Source organism: Capra hircus, chromosome 7 (genome assembly GCF_001704415.2).
Source record: "Capra hircus breed San Clemente chromosome 7, ASM170441v1, whole genome shotgun sequence".
NCBI lineage: Eukaryota > Metazoa > Chordata > Mammalia > Artiodactyla > Bovidae > Capra > Capra hircus.
In genome coordinates this window covers 60,329,515-60,348,416 of record NC_030814.1, presented here as the reverse complement: position 1 = coordinate 60,348,416, position 18,902 = coordinate 60,329,515, and the positions used below count along the sequence as shown (strand labels likewise).

The window sequence follows — 18,902 nt, the reverse complement described above, 5'->3', positions numbered from 1 at the left end:
GTTGAGTAGTTTCTATTAGAGGTCACTTAACCTCTTTAGGGTACAGTGAAACTTCATTCATAAAAGGAGGGGATTGGACTAAATGCTTATAGGTCTGTTGAAGTTCTGTGACTGTTAAAATCCTGTGACCATTCCTTCCTCCTTCCTATTGGTCATTGTGAAGAAGGCATTGTGTGTTCAGTTTTGACCAGAGAAATAACTGCAGTAACTTAGTCTGGTAAGAAAAACTGTCAGCTGTAATGTAGGTTAATATTAAACTGAAGGAATCATATGTTCAGTTTTGAAACGGATGATTTTTTGAAAAAGAAAGAAGAAATGTGTATTTATTGGAAAAGGGCAGGCTTTTTTAAGGGGGGAAAAAACTTAGCATTTAAATTGAAATCCATAAGAACATAGTCCCTATAAAGAAAAATAAAGGCAGAATATTTGTGCAGACATTTATTGGTGTGAGGATGGATTGGATCAAGTGGAGAGTCTATGGAAGGCCAGTAGATCCTGTCCTGCGACTGTTGATGTTAGACCTTGTACCTATAGCTTACTTGTGACCTGACTTTATTCATCAGTGGTAGATCTCAATTTGAGTGGAGTTGGGGGAGTAAGGGGAGACAGAGGAAGAATTTATTTTTGGGGGGGCAGTTGTATCTTAAAGAGTGGCTTTTTTGGGACAGATTGCTGTCATCTCTTACAGAATACCTGAAGGTCTTTGAGGTAATAAAGTCTCTTAATTTGGAATTAGCAGAATAAACTTGAGACTGAATCATTTATAAACTTTGAAATGTATCAGGTGAGGACAGTTGAAACTGATGATAAATGACTTTTCTGAAACCTTGACAACAAAAGTCAGTGCTTTTTTGTGTGTGTGTGTGGTGAAACAGTTCTGTCACTATCATGTGACTGTTTTACACTCTGTACATAGAAAAAGAGTGCTGATGTTTATTTTTCTTGTAATTCTCATTTGGTAACTTACTATTACGATATATGTTGACCTTTAGATATTCAGATTAAGTAGCATGAACATGATTTTTGTGCTGACATATTTCTGTTTGCATTTGAGATATCATACCGTATTCAGACCACTTCAGCTTGATAGTATTGCTTCCAGTGCCTTCTTTAAGAAGTAATCCACCATCAGCCAACTTGTGTGGGATGCCCCCATCTGCCAAGTATAACTTTGTTTCAGGCATTAAAATTTTTTATGTTATATATTGGTGTTTCTAAACAGCATTTTCCTCACCTTCTTGAATATTGAAGGAAATAGAGATGACACTAATAGTCACTAACGCTTCCTTTGCAGAAACAAATCATTGTGGACCCCTTGAGCTTCAGTGAGGAGCGCTTTAGGCCTTCCCTGGAGGAGCGCTTGGAAAGCATCATTAGTGGGGCTGCCCTGATGGCTGATTCATCCTGCACACGTGATGACCGGCGTGAGAGAATCGTGGCAGAGTGTAATGCTGTCCGCCAGGCCTTGCAGGACCTGCTCTCAGAGTACATGGGCAATGTGAGTAAGAGGAATTTTCTCTGACAGGTGTTGGTTCTGAGGTGTTTTTCAAAGCTTTCTTTGAAGTAACAAGAGTTTTCTGTAATAATTGTTGGGTCTGAGGTATTTTAACTGTAACTGTCAAATGTGTTTTTAGCTTATTGACTTTTGGGTGGAGTAAAATTTTTCAAGGAGTGGATAGGTAGCTTACGGTGTGTCCCCTTTCTCCTCAACTTTTTAGTGTGAAAAATTTTAAGCTTATAGAAATACAGTAAACCCTTTATCTAGATTCACGAAGTAACAGATAAATATGTTTGTGTGTATAAATATATGTGTGTGTGTGTGTGCATATATACACCCCTTTTTTCTATGAAACATTTGAAAGTAACTTGTAGAAATTGTATTTCTTCATCTCTGTCTACATATTTCAGCGTGTGTCTACATGGATAGTAACCTTCAACACCCCTGAAATTCTTTTACCACATCTAGGTGACCATATAATTTTGAGCAAAAGGGAATATTGAAAATATTTATAAAAGATGAAGTTTCTTGAATGAACTGTATACAGTGTGATAAGACTAGGTTTTTGCCAAGTAGAGCAAAGTCGGACATGACTGAGCAACTGAACTGAACTGTTGTGTTAGGTGAAGTGAGTGGTGTTTTTGAACTCTTAAGATTTGTGTTTAAAAACCAATACTGTGAAATTTAACACCTTTTTTTTTTTTTGGCTGTGGAAAATACTGTACTTGTTTTCTCTATCAGTAATGTCTTTTTTACTTCCTTAAGACTGTTCCATTTCAATTATTTAATGCTGGTTTAGGGTTACTATAGTTTAGATCTTGTATCCAATATTTTACTGTGGTAAAGAAGGAATAAATTAAAAATTATAGTGAATCATTTTAAAGGGAAGAAGGACAATGCGAATTATTTCTAACTAGTGATTTTTGTCTACTTAATAGTTTTCAGGAAAAGATCTTTGGTGCTTTCTCATATGTTCATTTGCCATACATCTTGTTTGTTCATTTATATTCTTACACAAGTGAACATATAATGGTGGGTCATGATGGAATTCCTGGGGTGAAGATGAATGCCTTCCTGTGTTTATCTTGTTTCTACCATATTGCGAAATTAGTCAAGCATTTTGAATTTTTTTAAGCCATTGCCATGTTTTGATCCTATGCAGTCTACCTCAGAAAAATGAGATTAGAGGCTTAGTTAAATCAGATGGAAAAAGCAGTTGATAAGTCAACAGTGAAAATGTGGGATGCATTTAAAAACCCATACGTAAGCCTGGAAATCAGAAAATATAAAAAATGAATAATTTGAAGACTAACTCAACGATATTGGAGTCTTAAAGAGGGAAACAAAGGCCTCATGGCATGTATGTGCATCAGTTCCCTGCTATCATGTGCAGTGCTGAAGTGATGAGAAAGTGTCTAATAGTTATGATTGGGAAACCACTTTAAAAACAGCCTTTTTAGGGGAGAGTATATGGTAAATCTGTTCTCGTTGCTCCATACCAGAGCTTCCTAATCAGTCTAAAAAAATATTCCTTCAGTCTTAGGTTTGGTCAGGTCTTGGGCTAGTCACCTCTTGGATTCTTTAAATAGTACTTTCTATTTCGTGCCATGGATGTAAGTAAAAGTGGGAAATATTCATTTATGCTGAAGATATGGGGACCATAATAGCCATCTTACATAACATCTTACTCTGTAAGTGAAAGCTAGAACAGTGATTGATGTTGGGTAGAATTTAAAGGATTATGATGGGGCTTTTGAAGGGAATTATGTCAAGATTCAGAAATACATTTTAGAGAAAAATTTCTGAGCATGTTTCTCCTAAAGATAAAAATATTTAATAGTTCACTTGAATTGACTCACATAACAGTGATCAGGCTGTGTCTTGTCCAGAAGTATTGGAGTGAGGATAAAGTGGGAGGGCAGTGAAGCACATTTGAGGAAACCTTAGGGTAAAAGGATCTGCAAGAAGCAGCATCAACTGGGGATAGGGTTTGCTTATTCATGAAGCATTCAGAAACCTCCAGTGACAGTCAGAACTTACCTGGCAGTATCTTCTTGTCACTCAGTTCATACTGTGTGTCATCTGCAGAGTAGTGTGCTGGACACTGTGTAAGAGGAGGAATGAGGCTCTGGTCCTTCCTTCAGAAACGTACAGTATCTCTACAGTACATTTTTTGGGAGTGCCATCATAGATTTTACTAAAATACCGTGGGAATTGCAAGGAGGGTGAGTTTATTTCTAGCTGGGAAACATGAGGCAATTTATCAAGTATTTATTTTATAGTCTTTGCATTGAGCTTTACCTTGATTTTTAAAAGATGGTTCACTTTCAGTTTTGATTATTTCTTTTGAAAAATATTAGATGAGCAATTATGGTATATGGAGAATTGGGACAGTTTGGATTAATTAAAACTGGTTCAGTACATAGAACTTGTTAATGGAGTGGTAAAAATCCAGAAAGGCTCATGTATTTTTACTTTTTCCTCTTCTTGAATTCTCCCAGTCATGTCATAATTTTTATAGATACATGCTTCAAAAATTTTGTTGTAATTTCTTGAGCCTACCTTCTTCATCCTGTGTTGCCACTTAAGTTACACTGGTGTTTCCTCTGAGGCAGTGATTCTTTTTTTTTTTTTTTAATTTAATAAAGTTTTATTTTCAAAATGTACAGTTGATAAGATAGGGCAGTGATTCTTAACTTTGGATGGAAATTAGAATCCCTGGGCAATTTTTAGAAATCATGATGTCTAGATTGTACCCAAACTAAGTCAAAATTACCAGATTCAGTTCCAGGCATCAGTATTTTTAAAAGTTCCCCAAGAGATACCAATGAACAGGTAAGGTGGAGAGACTGCTAGGATGGTTTATTACATTTGTCCTTTTTTGTCTCCATTGCCATTGTCTTATTCCAGGCTCTATTCATTCACTTTCTCCATTTCCAGTTTGTTCTACCTGCTCAGGTCAGTCTGAGCTTACGCGTTCAGTAGGACATTGTTCATTATGTTTTTGAAATTCCCTTCCTACTTGATTAAATCTAACCTGCTCTTCGTTCAAGGCTCACATTGTGTCCCCCCTGCCCCCGCCCCCATCTCTTTGCTGAAGGCCATTTCAAACTACACCATTCTATATTATTTCTTGCTACTTGAAGCAAGTAGCGCTCAATTGTTCCTTGAATTGTTGCTTAATTGTATTTCCTTTATCCGTGCAATTTCTGCAGCTTGGTTTTAAACTCTTTAAAGATGGGCCTGTTTTAAAAATATTCTTTCAGGGTCCAGTGTAATGCTAGAAGAGATACTCAATAGGTGCTTGCTTCATAAGAACTCATGCTGACTTGGGAAAAATGGATAAAGTGAACAGTTTGGGATATTCTTGGTGCTAGGAATACAGTAGTGAAAAAAATAAAGATTCTTGTTCTTATTGGTCACATTCTGGAGCGTTATGGAGGAGGAGGCCATGGGTGGTTTACCCTTGCTTCTGGTAGATTTTTCAGTTTTTCAGTATACAGATGACATTTTTGGAAAAAATTAAATCAGATACTCTGAAATAAGCGGTGAGGGTAAATGATTATAAGGTGGGGGCCCAACTCTCTTTTAAAGGCTCCAAGGGCCAGAAGGTCAGCAGCCTTGATGCTGCTTCTTGCATTGTAGTTTGGAGAGTTAACAGGTGATGTTAGATCTGTTGCTGACTTACTCTGAAGCTTTAAGAAACGTTGATGTTAAAAATAATTCATTTGACTCCTGCTTTCTTAACATTATGGAAATACTTCAGATGCCTGACAGTGGAGGGTTTTTGACTGTTCAGTGGATCTCTGTAGTTTCACAAATGACTTCCCAGGTTTCCTTGATATGAAATGTGGTTGTTGTGGTTAAGTTTAATTGGTTCTTGGTTTATCAACCTAAGATTATTCTGCCTGTGAGGATTCTAGGAAAGGAAAAACAGCTTGGATGGGTTTAAAAGTGAATGGATTGAAAGTGAAATGTAATTGAATTTGAAAAAAGTTATTGCCACTTTGTTTATTTTTCCTAATTGAAAGTCACACATGTGCGTTAAATTATTGAACCACCATTGCTGCTAACATTTAGGTATATGTATTTCCAGTTTGTCCATTTTCTTGTATGCATTGTTTTCTAAATTTTAAAATAATGTTTTAACCCCCTTAATATTCTCTACATAGTCATAAGATATCCATAGAATGTTCAGACTGTTAAGTTAATCGGACATCAGTATGGATGGACCTGGAGGATATTGCTGAGTGAAATAAGCCAGACACAAAGGACAAATTCTCTATGATCCCACTTCCATGAGGTTCCTAAGAGTTGTTAAATTCATAGAGACAGAAAGGAGAGTGGGAGTGCCAGGCACTGGGGGAGATGGGAATGTTGAGTTACTGTTTAATGGGAACAGAGTTTCAGTTTGGGAAAATGAAAAGTTCTGGAAATGGATGTGGTGATGGCTACACAGTAATATAAATGTTCTTAAGACTTGTGACCTATATGCTTAAAATTGACTAAGATGGTAAATGTTATGTTATGCAGTTAACATAATAAAAATAATAATGAACAAAATGAAAAAACAAACAAACTGAATGTTGTTAAATGTTAACAATTTTAAATTTAACAGTGTTAAATGTTAAACCAGGGTTTAACCTGGTTAACAGGCTAAAACCGGCTACTAGTTTAATGTGTTCAAATTTGTTTCTTAAATGTGTACTCGACTTTGGAGCCCAATTCTGTGTTATAATATTCTCTGAAGATATTTCAGTGCCAGTGAAACACCTCCTTCTGAAGAGCTCTATACTTGGTACAGCTGAATTCTTTATTTCACACTCTTCCTTCTGCTAAGGGATATGCTAATCCTTAATGTGGTCCTTTCTTCCTTTGTTAGGTCATGTGCTTTGAGTTTTTCCCAGTAGTAGAATTTATTAGGACCAAACTTATTTGTTTCTATTACCATACTCATATTCCCCTCAATAAACAAGTGAACAACTCTTCCCCCCATCCAAAACCCTCTCCCCACCCCCCCAGTCTGAAAATTCTTAACACAATGTCTGAAACATAAAAGACCTCAGTCTTTGAAGTGAATTCCATTTGGGTGTGTTTTGTTTGTTTTTTTGCCACATGCACAGCTGATGGGATTTTAGTTCCCTCACTGGGGAGCAAACTTAGTACCTCTGCAATGAAAGGGCAGAGCCCTAACCATCACACCACTAGGCAATTCCCAGAATTCCACTTGGTTGGGACCTTAGCAATCTTGTCTAGCAGTTCAGTCATGTGCTGAGGTACTAGAATTAGAATTTGTGATAGGTGAGAAGAAGTACATGTCTTGGGCTTGAGTAGCTTTAGCTTGGTTCCATCCAGTGTGGTAACCAGTAGGCATATGTGGCTATTGAGCACTTAAAATGTGATAGATCCAAATTGAGATGTGCTGTGAGTGCAGACTATACACCAAATTTCCAAGACATACTTCAATGAAAAACCTGTAAATACCTCTATCTCATTGATAATGTTTTGGATATATTGGGTTAAAATTTGTTCTTAAACGTATTTTTTTACCTGTTTCTTTCTACCTATGGCTACTTGAAAATTTTAGATTATATATGTAGTTTTTATTTCTTGCTTGCCTTATATTTCTCTTGGATAGTTACAACTAGTGGATAGCCAACCAGTTAAGAGGAGTAGCTAAAGAGTTAAGCCATCAACTTCTTCCTTCAGTGTCTGGATGGTAACTTACATAGTAGCTATTATAGCTTGTATTTTTTTTTACTTTAAACTAGTTTTAGGCAGAACAAAATTGGTACAGCTTAAGACCTGGTGAGGATAATATTGCTTAAGGTTAAATTTGTCTTTGTTCTTGCCCTGAAACATTGGAGGCAGTGATTTTAGGACCTTTAAAGAGTAATGAAGTAACTAGATGTTTTTTGTATTGGACTGGGCCTGTATTTGAGGGATTTGATTATGTTAACATATCAGGTATAAAATTTTTATTTGATTAAGATAATAGATATAGAATTTATGAATAAGGTGCAGTTAATGTTCGCTCTCAAAGATATATTGTTATTGCAGTGAAGGGAAGCACTTAATCTAGATGCTGATCTCTTCTCAGTTTTGCAAATGCTTTCCTGGAACCACTTTAGCAGAGCCAGAGCTTCCAAGCTTTGGAAGGACTCTTCGAAGAGCTTGTTACTGCGTTATTTTGTGGCTACATTTCCTAATTTTCAGAATTAGAATAGGTTATTTTATTTCTGATTATAAAATTCTCTGTTCATTATATATCACCATTTTTGGTATATAGCATGCCAGACTTCATTTGGACTGTGTGTGTATGTACACATTTATCTGTTCTTATTGTTTCTTTTTTTGATAGCAGAACTAAGGATTATTGTACTATTATAGTGCTTACCATATACTGGTCATTGTGCTGAGAGACAGATATTATTACCTGTTTGACTACCATAATAACCCTTATTGAATTGTTACTTGCTCAGAAATGTAATCATATAGCTGCGGTTTGAACTCATATCCCTGTGATCCGAAAAATCTCAACACTTACTACTTTTATTATAATGCATCTTTGTAAGTATGAAAATAAGATTTTATACCATCATCTTTAATAATCATGGGATTTTTCACTGTATAGCTCTATAAATGAAACTTATTACCAAAATACTTTACAGTAAATAAGGTAAACCCAGGTCTTGTATAGCTGCTTGAAGTGAGCTAAACAAGAAAAGAAAGCTCTTTTAGAGTATCCTGCAAAGCTAGACTCTCTGGTGTTGCTTGATGTCATAGATGTTTCAGTTGGTTCTGTGATATGCAGCTATAGGGCCTGAGTTTCGTTATATAATACGCTACAATTTCCATCTTTGTGTGAACCCTTGGGTTTCCTTGCAGTAGACTCTTCCCTGTATTGCTAGTCTGTAGTTCTGTAGCTATATGATTTTATTGATTTGTTAGTGTAAGCTTCGGAGAAGGTAATGGCATCCCACTCCAGTACTCTTGGCTGGAAAATCCCATGGATGGAGGAGCCTGGTGGGCTAGAGTCCATGGGGTCGCTAAGAGTCAGACACGACTGAGTGACTTCACTTTCTCATGCACTGGAGAAGGAAATGGCAACCCACTCCAGTTTTCTTGCCTGGAGAATCCCAGGGACGGGGGAGCCTGGTGGGATGCCGTCTCTGGGGTCGAACAGAGTCGGACATGACTGAAGCGACTTAGCAGCAGCAGCAGCAGCAGTGTAAGCTTTTCTGTGATCTGCCTAGCATATTTGGAGAATTTAGGTACAAATAGATGTTGCATTGAATGCAAAATTCAAACATGTGTAGGACTTCTTCCTCTTGACATTTATGTAATTTGGAAAGCATATTTGTCAAAAATTGTATGATTTTCTTGTGGTGTGAGATGAGAAGTTTAAAAGACCTTAAGTCTGAGGAAGATGTCTCTAGTTGTATTTTATGTTGCTTTCTAAGAGGTGTGAGGTACTTCTAGCTATGCCACTCTGGCATTATGAATTGCAGTATATAACAGGCAAGATCTAACCTTTTGTACACAGAAAGATGCATGTTTATATGTTAGATAAGATGGCACTGGCTTAATGGAGCAGTAGTGGAGCGATCACTTGAAATTAGGATGATGGAGCAGGGCCAGAAGCCTGTCCAGTGTCAGGCTGCATATGAATTGAGTTTTAGCCTTTACCTTAATAATGTGATTCGTTTTTTTTGAGGTAATGATTCATTTAGGACTAGTTTGACTGAGAGAGTGAGTTGTTGGAGGAAGGAGGGTACTTTGTTTACTACAGTATATACTTGTAGCAAGTCTTGATCAAAAGAGTCAGTTAGGAACAGTGTTGTTCCGAAGAAGACCTTTAGTGATGCCCTGGCGGTGGGAACAGGCACTCTGGTCGGAGATACATGTAACACACCAACTTACTGTGACCTAGCAAAGGCTGCCAAAGATGTCTTCAACAAAGGATATGGATATGTCATGGTCAAAATAGATCTGAGAACCAAGTCATATAGTGGAGTGAAATTTTCTACTTCTGGTCATGCTTGCGCTGATAAAAGGAAAGCATCAGGCAACGTAGAGACCAAATACAGGATCTGTGGACTGACCTTCACCCAGAAGTGGAACAGACAGAAATCACTTGGGAGAATAAGTTGGCTGAAGCGTTGAAACTGACTCTTGATCCCATATTTGTACCGAACACAGGGAAGAAGAGTGGGAAATTGAAGGCCTCGTATTAATGGGATTGTTTCCATTTTGGCAGTAATGTTGATGTAGATTTTTCTGACCAGCCATCTGTGGCTGGACTGTGTTGGCCTTTGAAGGTTGGCTTGCTGGCTATCAGATGAGTTTTGACACAGCCAAATCCAAACTGTCACAGAATAATTGTGCCCTGGGTTACAAGGTCGCAGACTTCCAGCTGCACACTCTTGTGAATGATGGCACTGAGTTTGGAGGGTCGATCTACCAGAAGGTGAATGAGAAGATTGAAATGTCAATAAACCTCGCGTAGACAACTGGCAGTAAAAACACCTGCCTTGGCATTGTTGCTAAGTACAAGCCGGATTGTAGAACTTGTGTCTCTGCTAAAGTAAACAATGCCAGCCTGATGGGACTGGGTTACACTCAGACCCTTTGACCAGGAGTGAAACTGACCCTGTCAGCTCTAATCAATGGAAAGAACTTCAGTGCAGGAGGGCACAAGGTCACACTGGGATTTGAACTAGAAGCTTAATGTGGTTTTGAATAAAGCATCAGCTTTGTTCCTGGAGGTGAAGAGAAATGAACCCACTATGTTTTGACCTTAAATTTCGAAGGTGTGAACTTTTTATTCTTCCAAAGAATTGTAATCCTCCTGTAATCCAGCCCTCACTGAAGTTCAGGTACCGAGTCCATTTTAAGGGAGGTGCTTAAAGGCATGCCTGGAGGTTGTCATGTTCATCCACATTTCAGTTCGGTTCCTCACTGTTCTTTTCAGTGTGTTCTTCAGTGATGGTGTAGTGTCATGTTACAAAGGAGTTGACCATCATGTCCTGCATGTCCCACACCAATTTTTCATGATCTGGTAATATATTGATCTCTGTACAGTAGTAGAAATCTTTGGTTTTGCATCAGAGTAAAATAAACCCATCACATTTTGGAGGGTGGGGAAGGCCAGTTATCTATCTCTGTGATAGTGTTTGCATTATCCTTTTTCTTCAACTATTTATCAGTGATATTTGACCTTGAAAGTATAGAATTATAAATTTTAGAATTTGAAAGTAACATTAGTGATCATAGTGACAAATTAAACTTACTAGGTAAAGTCTTGCCTGCCATCTGTTTTTGTAAACTTTATGGGAACGTAGCCATGCTCGTTCGTTTATGTACAGTCCATGGCTGCTTTCCCACTGCAGTGACATAGTCACGTTGTTGTGACAGAGATGGAATGGCCCTGAAAGCCCACAGTATTTGCTATCTGGCCCTTTACAGAAGTTTGCCAAACTGTAATCTAGTCCAGCCAACTAATTTTTTTGAAGGGTTTAAAATACAAACTCAGTTTTTCTTATTGGATATGATATCATTTAGGTTATATATTTCTTCTTTGATAAATTCTTAAAGTTAGTTGCTTTTAAGGAATTGGTCCATTTTATCCATTTAATCAAGTTTTATATGAGAAAATTGTTTGCAGCAGTCTCTTATTATCCCTTCACTGTTTGTGGGGAGTCTGTAGCCATATTCTCTAATTCATTTCTAGTGTAGGTAATTTGTGTCCAGTCTCTCTATTTTCTTTGCCAGTCTTGCTGTAGGTTTATAAATTCTATTTATCTTTTGAAACAACCAGCTCTTTATGGTTTCATTGTGTGTGTGTTCTTCCTCTGTTATTTTCAGTTTCACTGATTTCTGTTCTTCATTGTTTCTTCTGTTTCCTTCAGGTTTATTTTGTTCTTTTTCTAGTTCCTTGAGGTAGGAAATTAGGTTATTGAGACCTTTTCTCTTTTTTAGTGTTAAGATTTAGGGCAAATTTCCATATAAGCCCTGCTTTGTCTTCATATTTCATTTTTGTTTAGTTTAAAATGTTTAAAAATTTTCCTTGAGTTTTCCTCTTTGACCAGTGGATTGTTTGTAAGTACAGTATGTTTAGTTTCCAAGTATTTTCTTGTCAAATTTCTGTTACTGATTTCTTGTGTATGTGTGTGCACAGTTGTGTCTGACTTTTTGTGATACTGTGGACTGGAGCCTGCTATTCTCCTCTGTTCATGCAATTATCCAGGCAAGAATACTGGAGTGGGTTGCCATTTCCTACTCTAGGGGATCTTCCCAACCCAGGGATCGAATCCTTATCTCCTGCATTGACAGGCGGACTCTTTATCTCTGTGCCGCTTAGGAAGCCTTTACTGATTCCTCGCTTAATTCAAATTCAGTATGGTCAGAGAACATATTTTGCAGTTTTTTAAATTATTTATTGAGATTTGTTTTATGACCCAGTAGTGCTACCTTTGTGATATTCTATCTGTACTTGACTGTGGGTTGTTTTTTTTTTGCTATTGTTGGTTGGAGTGTTCCTTTAATATATATGCTAATTAGATTCAGGTTGATGACATTGACCGATTCAGTTGGTTTAGTACTTCTGTACCTTGATTGTTTGTTTGTTTGTTTATTTAGAGTCTGCTTGTTCTGATAGTTACTGAGACGGATACAGCCCTGTCTGCCAACTGTAATTGTGACTTTGGCCCTTTTTCATTTCAGTTCTCAAGATTGCTACTCTGTGTATTCTCTCCAGGGTTTTTAGTTGCATTCATTGGGATAGACAGGGTGAAATGTGTTTACTCCATCTTAATCAGAACTAAAACCAATCACCTATTTCCAAAACAGCCTAAAACCTGGAGGTAACTTGGCTCTGATCATACCCAGGTAAGAATAGTTAAGATTAGAATTGAGAGTTCTGATTTTTAGTCCAGAGCTATTTTTGGTGGTCCCTTTCATATGTGATGCCAAGGATGGTAGGTAATAATGCTTACATCGAATAGGTAAAGCTTGATCCGATGGCCTCCCCCATAGCTGTTTTCTCAGCTTTCAGACAGCCATTAATAGCTGCCCTTCTGCCTGACTTTGTTAGAAGGCACAGAGAACCACTCAAGACCAAGCAAAATGAAGAAGATGGGAAAACTGATGGTGGCAATGCAAAAATACGAAGACGCCTTGAGAGAAAAGAGCATTTAATTAACTGTAGCCTGGAACAAGGTGAACAGGGATCTGGGTAGTCAGTGACTGAAGCTGCTGTCCTGTCTTCTTGGCTCTGGGTGATACCTTGGTTTCTTGCTCTGTCTGTAGCAGAGAGCCAAAGCAGCAGTCTCCACCTTCAGTCTGCATCATCTTGTAGTTCAAGCATCTAATCCTAGCTGACAGAAGATCTTATTCCCACCCCACCTCATTTTAGTGTGGAAAGGAAAAGGGATGCCATGTTTGACATGACCACAAAACTAGAAAATTTTGTGTACATGTGCAAATTGGTATTGTTTTGGAAAATTAATAATACAGTTCCTCCTTCCTCATCTATTCTTTTTACTTTTGGCGAAGTTGTCATGTTGAGAATAAATCGATTCATTGAAAATAGTGTCATTGTTTAAATGTAGCAAATTAGGCATTTTATCTTTTTTAATAAAATAAGCCTGTCTGTCTAGAATACCCATATAGGACAAAAATTTTAAATTAAAAGCTTATCAATCATAACTTTCTACCCTAATATTTTCTGTCCAGTGATCTTAAAATTTTTTTTAATTTAAATTGGTTGTTTTAGAGGACCTAAGGTAGTTAAAAAGAACTCATTGAGTTTCCAGACTGTCCTTGCCAGAGACAGATGTGGCCCTGGCTGCCAGGAAATTTCTTTCTGTGATTTCATGCCTGCTCTCTTGAAAGTTACTTTGGTTTTTGTATTTCTTCATCACAAAAATCAGTGGAATGTGATGTTTTTCTTCTCTGAGTGGATGTCCCTTTTTTTTCTTTTAATGTTGAATCTGTGTTCACATCAGATGACTGCTAAATAAGTACTTCACAGCTGATAATTTACTTATTTTAAAGTGGACTATTCAGTATTTAGAACCAGAGACTGCTAAGAACGGATTTTGTTTGGCCAGTCTCTGAAAACAGCGTAAGACCTTTTTGTAATGGTGTAATTTGGAAATGTACCATAAAGAAGATATTTCACTTGAGTTGCTTTATGTTAAAATAATAACTAGTCAGTAAATTGTCTTACAAGTATTATTTTCAGATTGGTTGAAGTGATTGACCTCCTGGTTTACTTCAGTTGCAGATATTCTAACTTCGGATTTTTAATTTGCGGTTTGTACCTATAGATGCAGTGTGGCATCTTACTTCAAGGCTTCCTTGCTAACAGTTCTTTAAATTTAACTCTAGAACTTACTTATCCTGAATTATTTCTCCCTGCTTTGAAGGAGAATTATTGGTTTTGTAGATTCACATAAACTCATCTTCTAGGAATAAAAAGATCTGTGTTTTGACTTGCCCTTGTTTTTATATGGACATTGCATAACCTGAAATATTTTATAAGAAAAATTCTAGATGTTTGATCAGTGTACCCAACTATAATCTTTAAAGCTCCTAACAGTAAATGCACTTGTTGCTGGGAAATAGATGTATGTGTTTATGTTGCCTTTAAGATTCTGTATTGGTGAAAATACTGGAAAATTGTTTAGTTTTTTAAAGTTGGTCATTTATATATACTTTTACTGAGTCATTTTTTTGGTGATAAAGGAATCCCTTGTACCCTTAAACCTTTTCAAACTTGGTTTATCTTAGGCTACCAAAATTTCTTAATTTAGAAAGTGGACTTCAAATCATTAGTAAGACATTTGTTGAATTACTCTGTTTCAAAGCAATATTGAACTTTGTAGCATTTACCAAAAACTTCCATTTAAAAGTGGAATTCTAATCACAGTATTTGTTAAAACGGATTCCATTGACTAGCTCTTATTTGCTATCTGTAGATCTTTCATTTTGGCAAACTCCAGAGCACGAATCAAACTTTTTTTTTTGACTTAGTTTTCCCTGTCAGTGCAAAATTAATTATTTTCTTAAAACCACTCTGAATCAAGAATTACAGTAGTTTGGGAATTCTCTGGTGTCCAGTGGTTAGGACTCTGCCCTACCACGATCCCTGGTCAGGGAACTAAGATCCCACCCATGCTGCTGCTCCTGCTAAATCACTTCAGTCGTGTCCGACTCTGTGTGACCTCATAGACGGCAGTCCACCAGGCTCCCCTGTCCCTGGGATTCTCCAGGCAAGAACACTGGAGTGGGTTGCTATTTCCTTCTCCAGTGCATGAAAGTGAAAAGTGAAAGTGAAGTCGCTGAGTCATGTCCAACTCTTTGCGACCCCGCGGACTTCAGTGCACCAGGCTCCTCTGTCCATGGGATTTTCCAGGCAAGAGTACTGGAGTGGGTTGCCACTGCCTTCTCTCCCCACCCATGAGGTATAGCCAAAAAAAGAAAAAAGTTTTATTAGTTTTAGGGTTTTGATGATAAAGGCCAGTAACTGTATATTTGCAATTTGAGGATTTGGACGAATGACAATTCTTTTAACCCTCAAGATTTGACCATCTGGAGATGAACATAGGTTTATGATGAATGCCTTATGAAATGACATGATGTTGTAGATTTGTTTTAAAATACCCTACCCCAAAACTAACGTAACTATTACAAATGAAACAAGAAAGCAGAAAGTTGATGGCTGGTAATACTGCATAAGGAAGTTCTTTTTACTAGTCCTAATCTTTTTGGGGTTTGGAAAAATACCGTAATAAAAAGTTAAAAGACATATCTTGTTATTATGGTCATTTGAGTAGATGCCAGCACATTAGATATTTAAGGGCACAGTCTTTGCCATGTCTTACAGCCTTTCTGAAGGCATTTGTCGGTCTTGCAGACTCTAAAAGAGTTTGCTTTATTCCATCTAGCCCCCTTCTCAGTCCCCAGTTCTTAGGTTAATTAATTCTCTTGGGAATTTGTATGGAAAAATAATGAGAAAACGATGCAGTTAGTAAATGAAAACTGAAGTAAGAGCTTATGCCTTTAAGTAAAGTCAAGGTCATGAGGGGTCATGGCAAAATGAATTTGTGGGTGGGCAGCAGCTGTGAATTAGTTAGGCCCCATGGAGGGTAACGTTGGGTCAGGCATTTGAGACTGGAGAGTGGTGCAGCCAGTTAGGAGGAGGATCCTAGGTTTCCTGTATCGCTTCTGAGGCAGGTTGCCCAGCTGTGCTTGGTTTCTTGTGCATTTGTCCTTGAAGTAAACCCTTTGTCACTGTATTTGATTTGAGTTCCTTGATTCTCCAAAAGGAGTGTAACTAGTGCAGTCATTGAATGATGCGGTATTCTAAGCTAAATTGTTAGCAAGCACTTTTTTTAGAAGGTCAGAAGTGGTTGTTACTTAATCATCTAGGCATTCCGTAGTCTACTGCCTCAAGCATTATCACAGCCATTGCCCTCCCTTGAATCATAGTTTTAAAGCTCTATCATGTGTAGTAAGAAATTTTTGTTTCTTATCTATACTTGATTATTATATAATTTAATAGTGATGTTGCCTTTGTTGTTCAAAACTTTGAATGGAATATAATAAACGATAGTAATTAGCCAGGCCTGCCCCCGCCCCCCTCCCCCGTCACATGACTTACCTCCTATAGACTTCCTACTGATTAAGAAGTTGCCTCAGCACAATTTTAGGTGGCTTTAACAGTATTTTGTTGGCCATAATGGTTTCAGATTCCTTGCTTTCACCGTTGATTATGAAAATACATGGCCTCTAGCTAGGAAAAACAGTGTTTGAATATAAACATTCTTTGTACTGTTGCATCCCGCCCGCCCCCCCCTTTTAACCACTCTTTTTGTGGGCAAAAGCCAGAATGGGGCAATCTGACTTAGAAGAGATAATGCTGGTGCAATAAAGTTTTTTTAAAAAAGCACAAATGAAATTATTTTATTATAAAACACTGGAGCAAGTCTAAGACTATACCAAATAGGGTATTCAAAGACAGAAAGACTTGATTGGCATTGAAGAGTGAGTGAAGGAAGAAACAACAATAATAGATATAGAATCAGCAATTAATTATTGTACAGGGGATGGCAAACCTGGCTTGATGGGAACGAAGAACCCTTAAGGTACCATTTCACAAGGAAGATTTATTTGCTAGAAGCAGTCCTCTTTTCTCCTGTTAGTGGGTGGCTCGCTGACAGAGGTGTTGGGAAATGTTTGCTTTTCCCCTTTAATTTGCACCAATGTAGAAAGTTACTATTCCGATTCTAGTGATAAGCGGCTTATGGAGAGAGGAGTTTTAATCATATTACTTTTATATTATAACATCTTTGATTAACAGCATTCTTGTAAAGTGGTTTTAGCCTTTGATACATTTCCTCAGGCCCCCAAAAATGATCTACTAAAGCAGAAAGGAATGAAACCATTGCATTTAGCCTCTAGACAGCGACACATTAAGGACTAATGACTGCCAAAAGGAAATGTCAGCCACTGAGCTAGTCTACTTTCTTTGGCAGCCGAAAATCCGGTGAATCAAGTTTTTGGGGTGTATATTTAATGTGGGTGGAGGAAAAGAGTGTCTAACATTCTTTAAGGCCCTGTTAATTTTGGCACAGTTGGATTTGGAGCCCATTTCTACTTTTCTAAACCCAAGAAAGGCACGTGCCATAGAATAAGGATGATAACTTATTATGTAGATAGTATTGGATAGACACATTTTAAAATGTGTTTGATGGCTTTGTTTTTATGTATTTTTGTTTGTTTCGGGGGCTAAAAGGTAGTGCATTAATGTGTACGAGGGAATGTACTTAAAGAGTTGATTGCCTTGAAACCCTTTTTCACAAACAGGAATTACCTGAAGAGTGGATAAAATTGTGATTCTGGAGGTTTAAGGAGCAAATTTAGACTGAATACTAAAAATTACGTTTAAGGAAAGGACAACAAATTTAGGGCATTAAAACTTAAAACCAAGTATGCTCACCATGTCCTGGATATTGAAACTTTAATGTTGCTACTTAACTATTCACATCTAACAATTGGAAGAGTGATAGCTAAAGGGTATACAGGGCTCCTTTTTAGGTGGTAAAAATGTTCTAATGATAATGGTTATATATATCTGTGAATATACTTTATAAAACATCAAGTGGTATACTTTACCTGGGTGAGTTATATATAAATTATGTCTTAATATATACATTATAATAAATACATATATCTTAATACATAAATACGTATTTTAATAAAGCTATTTAAAATAGTCACATGCTTTTTCACATGTATGTATCCTAATGATGTGATGAGTATTTTAAATTATATTTTCTATAGATTCATGCAACTTGTTTATCCTGTGTGAAGTGAAGACTGTTTTCCCCATTTTGAGATGGGGCCTGTGTCTGTTATTGCCATCAGAATGACTTTGACCACATTAAAAGCCTACATTGTGTATTTAAGTTGGCCTTTTTAATCTTCTGGTTTTCTCTTGAACAAACTAATGGCCTGTAATTTTCTGTGGCTATTTCATCTAAATTATGAATATGTCAAGTAAAGAATTGTTGAATCAAAAATAATTTTAAAAATGGAGAAATCAGATTGAACATGTATCATTTCAGAGTGACTTTTTATTTTGTCTCTGAAAAAGTGGTGGATCTGTACAATATGCATATTGATGGCCCTTAAGCTATCACATTTTAAATACTATGGACTTTTTAATGTGATGATTCTGCATATAATCACTAGAATTTGATTAGCTTAGAACTCTAAGAACTATGAAAAGGAATCAGCTTTTATATTAATTACATAGTCTTTTTAGAGTAAAAACTTTTTTTGATCACAGGAATATAAAGGATTTGAAGGAGGAATTTTGATAGAAATAATGATTCTCATTAAATTATAAATATATATATCTCATAAAACTATGTTCTTGGCCCACTTGACCCAAAAAAGATGTAGCAGAGGTTGTAAGTGAAGTGGCTTGTTTAAAGCAATATTACTTTGTTAGCCTATAACAGATTTTTTTTTTCCTTTGTGGGTTATTACTTGTAGATCAACAATATGGCTCTTCAGTTTGTGTCATACTGGCTTTTTCTGATCTTTGTGCTACACCTACCGAAACAGCATGGTTGCTGCTGTAGGGTTTGCTTGTGGAGTTAAAGTGCAAATCTGTCAACTTTGGTGAACCCAAGGGGCTTATGTATGGTGATGTGTAGGCAGAAGTTATCAGCCTTCTTCCAGCTTTCAGTGATTCTTAGACTTCAGAAGTATGTTCAGTTCCATCATAGAAATAACAACAACTATACAAGCTTAAAATAACTTGTGTATAAAATACATATAAAATTACAGTTTCTAACAAGGGTTCAAATTAACCATAATGACTTCTTTT

At 36.9% G+C, this 18,902-nt stretch overlaps 1 protein-coding gene and 1 pseudogene across 1 annotated transcript in view; both read left to right on the top strand.

Annotated features, from left to right (window-relative positions):
• CTNNA1 (catenin alpha 1) overlaps positions 1-18,902 on the top strand; it is a 173,423-nt gene that overhangs the window by 65,863 nt on the left and 88,658 nt on the right. Inside the window, exon 7 of the mRNA XM_018050322.1 lies at positions 1,295-1,498. Coding sequence (XP_017905811.1) covers positions 1,295-1,498 — 204 coding nt within the window. The remainder of the gene's footprint in view (positions 1-1,294; positions 1,499-18,902) is intronic.
• LOC102185561 lies at positions 8,882-10,592 on the top strand (annotated as a pseudogene).